The 14,340-nt window shown below is 34.9% G+C and overlaps 1 protein-coding gene across 5 annotated transcripts in view; it reads left to right on the top strand.

Moving 5' to 3' along the window:
* The window catches only part of LOC120624754 (trafficking kinesin-binding protein milt), a 54,125-nt gene that overhangs the window by 19,182 nt on the left and 20,603 nt on the right, over positions 1-14,340 (top strand). For 2 of the 5 annotated variants that reach the window (XM_039891462.1, XM_039891460.1), the window contains exons 3-4: positions 325-429; positions 12,588-12,664. In XM_039891462.1, the coding sequence (XP_039747396.1) occupies positions 12,614-12,664 (51 nt within the window). In that variant the 5' untranslated portion in view covers positions 325-429; positions 12,588-12,613. Of the gene's footprint in view, positions 1-324; positions 430-3,832; positions 4,016-9,802; positions 10,016-11,955; positions 12,013-12,587; positions 12,665-14,340 lie in introns of those variants that run through there. The other 3 variants (XM_039891464.1, XM_039891463.1, XM_039891461.1) reach the window with 3 other exon arrangements.

Genomic DNA, 14,340 nt, shown 5'->3' with positions numbered 1-14,340 from the left:
CTCCCTGTGATAGTTATGTCGGACTCCAACTGGCTAAAAGCCCTTTGGTTTTCCAATCCATCGCATAAGTGGCTGGGCCAAGGATTTCGCACATTTTCGCACGGCTGTTTAACGGCATTCCGAACGTATTACATGTTGTTACTCTTTTCAAATAGCTCCTCCAATAACTAAAATATAGAGCTAATAACTTCTCGATAAACTTCTATTAGCCTCTTCTCTACAATATAACATTGGTAATATAGATTCCTTGCATGGGCAGTTTCGCCAATATTTTTCTTCAATATTTTTGGAAAACAAGAAGTTAAAATTTATATTTTTTTCCAGGATACGAGAATCAAGACTGGTTCATACCATCGCCGGCGCTGCCAGTCAGCCCGGAGGACCTGGCACTCACTCCTGACCAGATCAGGGAGACGCTCAATTACTTTCGTGAGTAGAAGTTTTTTAAATTTTTTCGAACGCCAGACTATTAAATTAACACTTAAGAAGAGCTATGTAGTTCTTTGGCGTTAGTCATAAATCCTTTTTTAACGCATAAAAATAAATTTAAACCACGTTATACATTAGATGAAAATAAATAGGTACTAGGAAAAATTTTTTTGGGAGATTGAAATTGTGTCTATTCATTGGGAAAAATTTACTCCCATCCGAATGAACACGCTGAAAGCAGTAAAACTATAAAAAACAGATTAAAAAATTGGATGAGGATAAACACTTCTTTCTAAAACAGATCTATGAGATCCTGTGACTTTTTGCTGTTCGGATTTTACAACTAGCCTACCTCTTACTGTACCAAATAGGGATAACTCTATATTACATAGGCACTTAGTCGCTGGTTTCTTAACTTCAATATATCACCTACGCATAAAATTGTCTATATTTAACGTTGTATCATAAGTCGTGAAATATAAAGTAAAATCGGTTACCTTTTTTTAAAGTAGCATAGAGTTACTGTTATAAGTTTAACATTTGGCTTATTAATGTTTATTAGGATATAAATAAATTCCACATATTGCATTATAAATAAATATACTACGACAATACACACATCGCCATTTAGCCCCAAAGTAAGCGTAGCTTGTGTTATGGGTACTAAGGTAACTGTTGAATATTTTTATGAATAAATACTTATAATATACAGATAAACACCAAGCACTGAAAAACATTCATGTTATTCACACAAACATTTTCCAGTTGTGGGAATCGAACCCACGGCCTAGGACTCTGAGAGCAGGGTCGCCAGTCGCCCACTGCGCCAGTCGGCCGTTGAAATACTTTCATATATGTATATGATTTAGATAACAATATATAAATTGCATCGCTCCAAATGTTAGGGTTTTTCGAGGTATTTCAAGATGCCTATTATGCTGTGCTAAGTAAAACCATCAATAAATGTGAAAAATGCACATTACCAGTGTTGAGGTATGACTCTGAACAAAGCAATCAGTAAGGTGCTATAATGACAACATCGCAGCGGTAACCACAGAGTTTGTAAACCTACATCTACGAGTAGGTGGAAGGAGATTAAACGAGTCGCTGGTAGCCGTTAGACCTAGGAAGCACAAACCCGAGATGTCTAAAAACTATATTCACCAGCAGACGTCAACCGATTGATATGATGAAGTGAAAAGTCTAGAATATAGGTAATTAGGTACAGAATCAGTGCCGCTGAACAGAACTAAACTGACATTGACGTATCCTTTCTTTTTCGAATAATAGTTATAGCCGCAGAGTTCTATACGCCAACATTTCTGTTAATTTTACAAATCGCAGTGGCGGAGTGAAGACGCGAATTTCCGTTCAGCTGACCAATTCAGTAAATTTTCTCACAAATACAATACTAATAATTTGACACTAATGAAACATTTGAATGGAGATATGAAAATCTATATCGCTAATTTATATTGGATTCGTTACTTTCTCACACCTTCCTTTTTTGCCATTAATCTTTTGATGTTTAAATTACCTCCTAATAAGAAGTTTTTCGCTGTCAAAACTTTTTGAACTTTTTTCTCCGATTGGATGGTAAAAAAGAAAGAATGCATCAAAGATGTTAACTGTGAGCTACAAAAAGATTTGTACAGTGCAGGGTAATTAAATCAAATGATAGCACGAATTATAATTTCATAGCCATTAAACGCTTTTGACATATTCCAAAGGAATTATGCAATCATTAGGAAAGTGTTACACTTGGCTATTTCCTGCACATTCTCTTTGAAGATACTAAAAACTTTATTATTATGTAAAAAAAATAGTCTTTTGTCTTAATGAAGTATTTCGAAAGAAAATTGAATGTGGAATTGCAATGGAAAAAACATTTGTGATTTTTTACTATAAATATGGCTAAAGTATGATGAAACAAAAATACAAACAATTGAGAATAATCTTAATAGACGAATTTTTCTTATATATAGCAGACTAAGTGACTGGAGGGTAAGAACGTAGGAACGTATGATATCACTCCAAGCACCTGACGTCAAGTCAATTGAATTAATTGTATTACACTTGCAAATTGGAATATTGTGAAGGCTCTTTTGATCGATGAATGAAATTTGGACTTGGCTTTTTATTATCAATTACGGGCCAACTACATGACACGGGTTTCCGCTAAGGAGCGAAGGGATCCAGGGAAGGAAGTAGTCCACCTCACTGGTCATGTGCAGATTCATTAGGAATTATTAAGAACTTACAGACGTCAAGTTTCGTCAGCTTTTTCCTTTGCCGTTAAAGTGATAAAGTTGAGATGTGTTCCGGGTATCAAACTCGGACCTGCGGAACCGGACGCTGAAGTGTTAGTCATAAGGTTGTCACTGCATCTAATTGTACATTATCTCCCTTTCATATATCTCCGTAACTATGGGTTGCCTGGAATACAGCGCTCTTTTTCTTTATCTACGCCAATTTAAGGTCTCATTAAGAGTCTGGTATTTTTTCCTCTTTTTGTGGTGTGTAATAAATTGTCAACGCATACACCCTATTAGTGCTTTTTAACAATTTCGTCTTCGTTTATTTTGGCTTCTATTAAATTCCGCGGAAACTAATACAGTATCCTTTGTACGTCTGCTAGATGTGAGATCTCCTAAACTCCTAATTATCCCTCCTAATTATGTAAAACCCTTTTTCGGATGAGAGGTTAGCTAACCTCTCATCCGTTAGCCAAATTTTAGCTTCACGCGTCAAGTAATTTTCGGGTTTTCGTGTTTAGTGAGTCCGTCAGTGACCTTTCGTTTTCACATATATAGATAAGTATGAATGCAATATTGCACAAAGCAAAGACCATGACCTTACGGCAAGTTGTGATAGTAAAATGGCGTAGACAATCGCACAAGGGAGCCGTGGTGCCGCAAAATTGCGTAGAAATCGTTTTGTAGATAAGAATATGTTTCGTGTAATGGTCGTTGCGGCGTGCGGCGCGCCAGTCTTGCGAGTGCGGTCATAGCGCGTGCGCGGCGTCCGCAGCAACACCAGTGCCGGTCGCGCCGGTAGCCACGCGACACGCGTGCTCACCCGTCCGCCGATCGATACCGCGCGCACAAACCCGCCGGCGCGTCACCGCCCTTGGCCACCGCACCGAGCGACTTGCGCCGAATACCTATGTTTAGCGTGACCGATGGTGCACCGCTGCACCTACCGATTTACCGCAGCCGTCCTTTTATCCTCGATATCTTCCGTTCCTGTAGTGCTTAATCAATCCGTCGCGTTCTTGACCTCATTTCCTTTTTAAATATCAATTTGTGATAAAATAAATTTTCAATCTCGCATAAGTAAGAAAGTGATATTTAGTTATCCCCGACAAGCTTTATTTCGGCGTGATTATTTTCGCTTGTCATTGAACAGTCGTATAATGTTGATCCGGAGGGTATACTGAAATATGGTACGGATTTAGAATCGGAGTTGGCGTGCCATCGATTGAGGTGTGTTCGCGATTTTGGAGAACTCGCCGCGACGGCGTCGGTGGCGCCTCACACCGTACAACAGTTGCTGAGGGCCATCACCAGTCTGTGTTATCTTGACCGTGAGAGCATAATTATTATGTTCATTGTTATCTATCTATTTACTTTCATGATTGTGGTGTTAAGAAAAACTTGAATTATTACCATAAATCATAAGTTCGTGTGTTTATCTATTGATTTAGCATACGTAGTTATATGTATATAATATTATGTAGATTGAAGCCATTGATGTCGGCTTTTAATGAGATTGTACTTAATCTGTTATACTTACGTGTGGAATTTAATCAGATAAATCACATGGAAATGAGCAGCAATATGAATTACCTACATTGGAATTTATTGATTGATACACTATCTCAAAAAAAAAATACAATCAACAAGGATATTATAATTTAGATGCCGACCCGCTAATATACCTATACTTTTTCCAATATATTGGCTATAGAAAAAATAAAGAAATCGGACTTACCACAAAAAATATCCACATGGTTGCGGTAGCAATTCGATGGCGCGATAGCCATTACTAAATAGTGAAAAAAAAAATTGATATAGGTACTTCATGAATACTTATACGATACTTTTTATGCTTTTACTAATATACAACAGGTACTAGATCAACTTCAATTATTTACATAGTTGTAAATTCGTACAGTTTCAATTCTCGATGCACTGTTGCACTTTATTAGACACACTCGTAAGACCGGTATTTATTACACGATTAACAACAATCTCCAACTAGAAGTGTTACACAGTATCTTGGTTCATGTTCGCACACTGTCGAGTTTTGTTCACATGCAGGGCGCGCACGGTTATGCATTTTTACTCAAGCCTCGTGAGGGCACCGCACAGATTATAAAAAATCTTCTACTCTACACTATTATGAATATAAAAAAAAACATACCATAACATTAAGGCTAAGGCTTTTATAATTTACCCAGCTAAGTTTGCTGTGGGCTCTTCTTGAACCAGGGCACGTTTGAAACCCTCGTAGCTTTAGGTTTAAGTTGGCGAAAGAAGTTATCACCATCCCCTTACAATTATGTAAACATAAGTAACATAAATGCCCGTGATAGGCCTACATGAATAAAGAATTTTTGAATTTTGAATTTAAATTTTATATACTTTGCGGTGTTTTTTAAGTCTGAAAACTTTCACTTGAAAGTAAAATGAGCGAAACTCCTTTTTTTATAATAAAAAACTTTGTATAACCTTACAACTACAATAAGGGCAATCTATTACTTATGTAATAAAAAATCTATTATGGTGTAGAGAAAAAAATTACTCGTTTCAAACGATGTTAACAAACGTTTCTTCGTTAATGTCGCGTAAATATATGGAGAAGAAATAATTCAGTGAAAGTTATGAAAAGTTCAAATAATAGTTGAAATAAGATTGTTAATTCGTTCGAAATTAATAAGCTTGAAGTATTTAAAATCCGATCGAAGGGTCGGTTGATATGATTGAAAAAGGATGCAAGGGCTTGACGTCACCCGTTACAAGGTGTGCGAAGGAGATAGTGAGATTTTCCTTCTACCCACCCACGCGTTCTGATCGCCACATAAAGTATTGATCGCAGACTCGTTCTACAATAACTTGTGATGCTGTTTGATGGAATAGATTCATTTAAGTCGTATTGCGTTTGAAATAAATGTAGGAAACCATTCTAATGCCATTGCATATGCATTTCGACTAATAGCTTGTTCAACATAAAAAGCATTTTTATGGCAATTACCCTATCTCGTATCAAAGTACAGGCGGATTACATTCCTGTAGAAATGATAACTGATGGATGCCTTTTGGCAACATGTTAGCTTGTGGCTTTCAAGATTTCTGAGTCCTCAAATTTTGGCTGCCAAATATTTTTAAACGTTTCTATATATAAAATGAATAAATGTTTCTATGTATAACCGCGCGCTAAATTTCAAGCGTATCAATCAAAATAAATTATCATAATATTACGCATACATACCCTGTTTGTAATGCAGGAGCGTACATCTATTGTTGCGTTATAACCGAATATGCTTAAAGTTTCAATTATATTTTATTACTGTTGCAATAGGGTTGGTATTTCATTGTAGTAATGCAAAATTAATATTTGCAAAGTAACTGTATGCTGCAACATTATAGTAATTGCTTAGTTGCGGTCGGAAGTGGACGTCGAGTATCCACCAAATCGCAGACCGCATGCGCCTTAATCGCGTGTTTCTTTCCACAGATGCTTGCATTTGATCGTGAAAGTTTATTAACATTGGCCTCGAATGCTGAAACCGTTAAATGAAATCTCTTTGCTCAAATTCTATGGAAGTTTTATAGTGCTAATGTGTTGTGTTGTGTAATACTTAAAATACGTATTCGTTAGTTTACTGGTGAATCATCAGTTTATATTATTTATTATAACGATGTGTTTCATGCATTATAAGCTATCAATTTCTTTAAACTTTCTGTGACATGTGAAACCAGTTACTTTAAATTCGCTTCGACATATCATAACCTTATGCTTAATAAATAAAATTCGCTTTGCCTTATCAATGAAAGTTAGCTTATTTTCCCAATTTGTGTAGATAGTATTTCATTTTCTTATGTATTTTAGAGGTATCTAGAATTGGACAAAATGTAGGTAAAAAGTTTAGACAGATGCGTGTTTATTTTAGTCGTTTTCTTGCTTTACTGAATCCTGATAAAATAAGTATTGGCGATTATTTTACGTTAGCAATTTTTTTTTATATTATTCTAATTCGCAACAGCGTTTTACTATTCTCTTATTTCTTTTTCTTAGTATTTTGTAATTACACAATGTTGTGTTATTACAAAATATTATTTTCAAGCGAAATACTTACAATAATTGTTTTATTTGAAACTGAATTAAATAAAAACTGAGTGTTTATCGAGCCCCGTTGGCAAAATTGCATTAGTGTTGCTTATAATTTAAAATGGAACAAACATATAATGAATTGTTTATTACAGTCTACATACGCTTATATTTTATTCAATACATTTGTCAGAATTGCTATCCAATAATCAATCATTGAATTCAGTAGCGGCACGAAAAACTGGGACAATTATTTTCTTTGTAGTACCTTGTTACGCTAAAAATAAGAGGTGACCTATTTTTCAATGAGAATGTCTAATTGGCGAAAGATTTTTCATAACGTTATCATATTAAATCTTGTTGTCTTTATTATCTTAACAGCACATCACATAATTATCTACGCCAACCTTCAATGTTTCTTGAGTAGGTACTAACATAGTGAAGCTTAATAAACCTCTGATAAAATAATTATTCTGAAGTACTGAAATAGCATTATACCCTGAAAGTATAAAAATTTTACCGAAAGTGTATCCGCGTCGTATTATTTTTCTAACAAATTGAATAGATGCGTGATTTCTTGTAGTGAAAACGATGTAGCATTCCGTCTATCATGTATTGTTATATTCAACAATCACGATTTACAATTTATTTTAATGACACAAAATTTAGATACATGGTGAAGAAGTAAGTGTTTTTTTTTGCGAATATTCAATGAATGGACACGCTTTTATTGTAGACCACAAAGAAAAAACACATAAATGAAATTTAAATAGAGCAAAAAAGTAGAAGGTTGAATTTGGTGGCCTTATCGCTACTTAATATCTCTTCGAGGCATCCAAAGACGCAAAAGAATACGCTATGATGCATGGTAGGTGGTACAATCAATATAACATGCACATATGACTACAAATAATTAAAAAATATACATATAGGTACATATACTCTCACAAAAAGTATTGAACCGGCCGCTTCTTTAATCAAAAAGATCTTAAGTATCTCTAGCAAATAAAATTACGCAGTTGATTTATTTTCATGTTGAATACTTACATATTTACATGGACGGTATTCTCTGGCGCTACATATCGAATAGTTATTTATTATTGAAACTAGAAGTTGTCTGTGGCTTCGCGTGGTATTATTGTTTTCATGTTGATGTAAGACATATCGCACAAAATATCAATTAAAACAGAAAAAAACCTTACCCTACATAATCCTCCGAGGGATGGTGTTTGGTATTTAAATTTGACAAATTACCGGGGTTATTTGAAACTTATCTCTATACAAGCTGCTGCTAGTACAGACAACACAAGGTTGTTTTACGTCAATGCTGTATCACGTGCTGCCGTGGTCGACCTTTAAACACTCCCTCTTTCGCTCGATCGCGCCTCAACATGAGTAGAAAATATGTTAGATTACGTAACCTATGCTTAAGTCTTTCTTTTCTAAAGACTTGTATACCAAAGGATTCCAATAAGGAAAAATACAAAAATATCTTAGTTTTTGAAATCATGATTAAATGTTTACACCTCATAAAAAAGAAACCTGTGAGAAATTAAATGAGGTATTATTCAAAGTTTATATGTAACCATCTATTGATTTAGCAGTTCTCCGTGTGTTGGAGGATAACTACAGTATATGATTGAAATTATGCGAAATTTATGACCTTGCAGAGAACTGTTTTTTTTGGATCGACTACTGCATTGACTATATATATATATATACTGCCTCCCACATCCTATACAGAAAATGCAAATTCGTAAGAGCATATTTTTTGAAAAAAATAATAATAAAAAATGAATAGAAATTTTCATAATCAGTTTCAGCATGTAACTTTTGCTTTTATTCAAGGTTTTTTTAGTTTTATCTGTAATATAAGAAAAATGCGCATCAATATTTCGTACATACATACAAACACCGGCTTCCTACAATCTACCTGTGTGTGAAATGTCACACTAAAATAGTTACGTTTTCCTAAATTACCTTATACAGCTGAATATAAATGGCTGCTAACGGTAATTAGTTTTCATTAAGTTTCACTAAGTTAAAGAAGAGCAATGTCCATAGAACCTTGTGATCACCAATGCTACGTACACACTTACAAATAAAAAAGTTGCAAACCATGTCGTGTCGTGATGAGCTAATATTTGTCGATATTCTTGTGACCATGAAACCTTGGTCAATACCTATAGATCAAAGTAATTACTTATTTACGTCTCATTAAACATTAGATCATCAGATTCATAGTAGGTAGGAAGATCACAGTTGGTAGAAATGGATCTTAAAAACAGATTTTTTTTATAGTGGTCGCTTGTCCTTCCATTCTTAGTTCTAATGTCTTAGATATTGATTAAACTTTTATTGTTTCTTTTGTTTACGATTCTATTGTAAGCGAAATTATGTTCTTCGTTATGCAGTTAAAGAAAATGTTGGTCGTTTTATATTTTCTTTACTGAGCAGTGTAATCATTTTCATTGAAAATTGCAAAATTATATGCCGTAGTCCAAGGTCAATTCGATGAAAATAGATTGCTAAGAAGTTTGAAAGTGTAGATTATGGTGAAAATGTAATACAGATAACTCAATAAAAAGGTAATACAGTTGAAAGCGATCGCAGGCTGCTCTATTTGACATGTATTTGCATCTTACGTGTAACAAAATAAAATCAACAGTGGAATAACCAAAAAAAAGTAAAATAATCTAATTTCATGGCGTATTTTCTGAAGGTCCTTTGCTATATTTTGTGAGTTTGGTTTGTCAACTGATTCCATGTTTGTTTGCTCTAAAAAGATTGACACGACTTTTGTATAACGTGTTTGCCTTCATAACAAATATTTATTTATGTGCTGTGCAATTATGATATCGCAGACCTATCGAAAGGTACTCAGGTATCGGACAAGTTTCAAGTAGAACTTGTGAAATTAAATAAGTGTACGATTCAGTGATAAATAATAATAAGTGATAATCTCGAGTGAGCGAGGAGTGTGGTTCGGCGTGAGGCGGGCGGGGCCGATGTTTGCGGGTCGGGTGCGTCACGGCAGAGGGCGGTGCGGGAGCGGGCGCGGGGTGCGCGGGGGCGTCGCGCGCCTCGCCGCCGCCCGGCTTCGATCGCGAGCTCTTCCAGGAGTTGAGCTTCCTCCCCGACGTCGAACTCCGAGAGTGTCTCGGAGAGTATCCTGATTTCCTGTACCATCTGGCGAGGGACAGGTTCGGCAGAATCTACTTTCGCGTTATACGGACTTTACTCCTAGATCGAGGTACAGCCATAATCCGCGATATATTTCATCGCTTGCATCAATTTAGGCGTCGTCTCTCATCATGCTTTCTTTCAATCAGTTTAAATAATAGTTTCAACGCTTTTAAAGCTTCGTCTACTGTAACTATTGGGCGAAGTTTTTCCTAACTTGCACTATCTACTTTATCTTCTTCATCTTCACATTATACATCATAAATATGTGTTTTACTAGATTAACCTCCTGTCTAATTTATGTGTTACAATTTACTAATTTCTTTACAAATTATGCATTTTGATGTATAACATTTTGTTTTCAACTTTTAATCCCTTCGTTAGTATTTATAGAATGTCGTACATGAATGTAGTCATTAATATTAGTTTGATTTGCAATTTATTACAATATCCAGTTTAATGTCGCAGGGTCGTTTACTTTTCTCTTTATCGAATGAATAGTTCCTTACAGTACAACAATAGCCAGAGATCTGTTTAATTATTGATTAATATTTATAGATGTCGTGATTAGATTATTAATAAATACTAATTGTGGACGGACGCTTTGTGAGGAAATATAACGTAAGTAAAAACTGCAAGTTTTTATCTCTGAGAGAGACGTAACCGACTACTTACCTATACAATCGATATCCGTTGAAACTTATAATCGCATCGCAGTTAGGTAAGACCGAAGAAAAAGCTTCATACGCATTGAATGTGTCTATTATTGACGGCTGTTCCCACTAATAAGTTTTTACTAGAATAGAAAGCGTCGTTAGATGCAACAGATTCTAATTAAGTGGCGTAATAACAGCAAGATATTGTTACTGCTAAGATTAAGTACCTTACCTATACTTACTATATTTTGATATGGTATCGCACAAATCACATGCCTACTATAAAAATAAGTCAATCCGCTCTGTTTGTATAATATATTTAATCGAAATAACTACTTTGTTCTCTATTGCGTATAATAGAAAACGGAATTACGAAAATAAATAGGGTTCTTTATTTTAAGCATAATATTATTTTTACCATGTATTTTAGTCAGTCGGTTACTCACTAAAATATCGTTTGTAAAAATAGCAAACATTTAAATTGATTTGTTTTTATTATTTGTGTTACTTAATTTTTATGATTACAATATTATATCTGGACCGCAGGCTAATAAGAAACACATCAATCGCTTGTACGAACGGTCTCGTTGGTGTTGGTACGAACTTACGGTCAGCTTGATATAAATTTGTAAAATTGTGACTCACTGGTAACATATGTGTAAATAACATCTGCTCTGCATCTTAATTACCAGAACCACTAGTCTGTGTATTAAAAATAATGCCCTGCCAAGAAATATCACTTATTGTTCACACGCTAAGGGACTTGCACTTGATTTCTAAATGAAGAAATCGTGGCAAAAAATTGGTTTCCATATTTGTCGTATAGGCAAACAAGCCTTTGCTTTGTAAAAAGCGTGGTTACAACATCGTGAGCATTTATCAATAAATAGTCTTAATGTGTTGTCTCTGTAACTACTCCAGTTTTCCCATGTTGCACAATAGAATATGTTTTACCTGCCCTCTGAGACCCACGCTCGGTCGTTGAATACGCAGTCACTCAGTTGAACGTACGGTTCACGCAAGTGTTTCGAAGGCACGCATTTCGTTTTCTGTTTGTTTATACGGTACCACTCTGCATTGTTCAATTCTTCGACTTCACGTACTATGTTACAAGTGGTTTAAAGTCAGGCCGGAGCCTGACTTTTTTTAGATTCCATGAACACTGAAACCGCTTATGTTGATGCAAATATTGATGACATCTTTGCGGGTCAGTATTGTTTTAAATCACTATTTTGATTTTGTTCTGTTTAAGTTTACTTATCTTATCGCTGTTTGGATCGAGCTATCGGTTATGTCTCATTGTCTTTGATATAAGCATTGTGCTATTTTCACGAGTACATACCGAGTTTTCCACTCGATATGTCGTGCGAGGAACTGTTATATTGTTTTCTGAAAACATTTGAAATATGTGGTATTTATTTTCTTAATATTAAATTGATATCACTGTGTGTTCCATTAGATTTTGTTTAATTGAAAGGGGTCTTAAATTCACGTGTATCTGGTTTTAGTATAAATAATAAATTTACATCCGGAATTATAATTTTAATTTGTTTTTTATGTGCTTGGTTAAAAATCTAATTTAATATCGTCGTTGAAAAAAAAGATATATAGGTTTTCTTCGTTTCAAAATGTAAGGTCAATAATTAATTGATTGAAATAAGAAACTATCAATATTATGTTATCCTTCCATTAAATATTTATTCCTTAATTAGTATATAAGTATACGCTAATCAAAACATTAATCAGCCAAATGAACGAAGATTTATTTTATAAATATTTAAAAACGTAAACATGACTCATTAACTCATTGTTTGTTATTTAGTTAATATAAAGATAGTAAAGCGACTAAGCGACTCATATTTACAATAGAGATTATCTAATCGTATTATAGTTCTGTTTCGTTTGAATACTCGCGTTTAATGTGCTGAGTGATATTTTAGTTGTGTTGTAAATTATTATAATACATATAAGTTGTTCTATTTGCAGTTCTATGCAGCAACAGGGTGAGCCAAATGACAAAAACCTACAATGACATCGAAGCGGTAACACGGCTCTTAGAAGAAGTAAGTATTTTCCATTCATACCATTATTATAAACTCTTAAAGTAAAAGTTACTCTGTTTGTCTATTAACTTTTCACACCGAAACACAGCACAGATTTCGATATAATAGTGGAAGAAGATAAGTGGTGTAAGTTCTGGGGAGGGATACTTTCTTTAGCCCGTGAAAACAAGACAGTTTCCGCGGGATTAAAAAAAAATGGAATCTACGTACTGTTAATTACTTTGATATTTAGGTTGTGATGTTAATTAGTTGCGAAGATAGCAATCGCGCCCAATCAAAGAGATATCGCTATTAGCTTAGTGTAGGTATATACATTTGTAGAGTAATGTGATATAACAATCTTTGAACCTCGGTACAAAATGATGGTATTTTGTAAGTTTTAGCAAGCGTGCGTCGTGAAGTTAGTGAGAGTGCTCCATAACGCTCTCAACGGCGCGGCATGTGAAGTCTACACATCCACACTTCACCAACTACCCGTGCCCTGTATTGGGTATTGGGTTGACCATGATGATGTTTGATGAAATAAGTTTGTGTATGTTTAGCCTGTTGAAGATTGACAACATTTTTCCACCCCGTGTAATGATTCTTTCCTGGTGATGAGTTTTTCATTCGTGATTGACGGTTTAACGTGATCCACAAGGTCCGTGTCTGGACACGGTCAATTTACTACCTGGGTTGGTATTGAAATTTTTGACAGAAAGTCGAATCTAATCCAATACTTTATAATACGACCAGGACAACACACCCAGGACTTCGTGATCGGTATCGGTAGTTTCTTTATTCAGAGGAGTGTTATTCGCAATGCTTCTACATGTTTGATGAATATAATAAATATATGTTACGCCGTTGGATCATTATCTATTGAAACGTTTAATGACATCTTCGCGCCGCTTGAGTACTATACATTTAATTTATCGCTAATGCTAAGTAAATCACTCATATGTATAAAGCTACTTCATCATATCAATTACCGGCCCACTACAAAGCACAGGTCACAGAAGGTTCTAGGCCGTAGTCCAACACGCTGGCCCAGTGCGTATAGTGGACTCCACACGCTTTTAAACAACTAACTGATGTTAAAACTTTTACACATTGCATTCTATTCTTTTCTTTGGGCCGCTTTTCGTTAGTAAGCACTTCGCTTGTTATATGAAGAAATTCCTTTTTCCGAGCTCTCTATCCGTATGTCCTGAACCTATATATCAATAAACACCCTAAAAGTAGAAGAAGAGCTTTTGCACGGCTCATAAGCGAAGCGTTGAGGTGGGTATTACTTATTGTCAGTTTACGCACACCGAGTGATTCTCCAACTTTAAATGTCAATTTTTTATTCTTTATTGCTTTTATAAGTGAATAGACAAATGTTGAAAAAAAACACTTATTATTTAAACTAATTAAAAAATTGTTAAAAAAGTTCTATCTTGGACGTCCGTGTGTCTTTATGTGCGGATTCCGTATCTTGTGGTCACGATAACTAGCGAAATACTTCACTTATCGAGTTGGTTTGTTTTATATAGGCTTCAGTATTTTGTGGAATAGAATTCTATTTTCACGGTATAATTAGATGTAGTTTAATTATTATTTACAAATAATCTCAATTTTATTGTAATGAATGAAATTATGAGGCGAGCACTTTTGGATTTTCCAACGGCGTTGTTGCTAAGTTGTGTTCCGGT

The sequence above is a fragment of the Pararge aegeria genome, chromosome 6, assembly GCF_905163445.1.
Source record: "Pararge aegeria chromosome 6, ilParAegt1.1, whole genome shotgun sequence".
Taxonomy (NCBI): domain Eukaryota; kingdom Metazoa; phylum Arthropoda; class Insecta; order Lepidoptera; family Nymphalidae; genus Pararge; species Pararge aegeria.
Note: the sequence above shows the minus strand (reverse complement) of the source record. Positions and strands in the feature narration are given on the sequence as shown.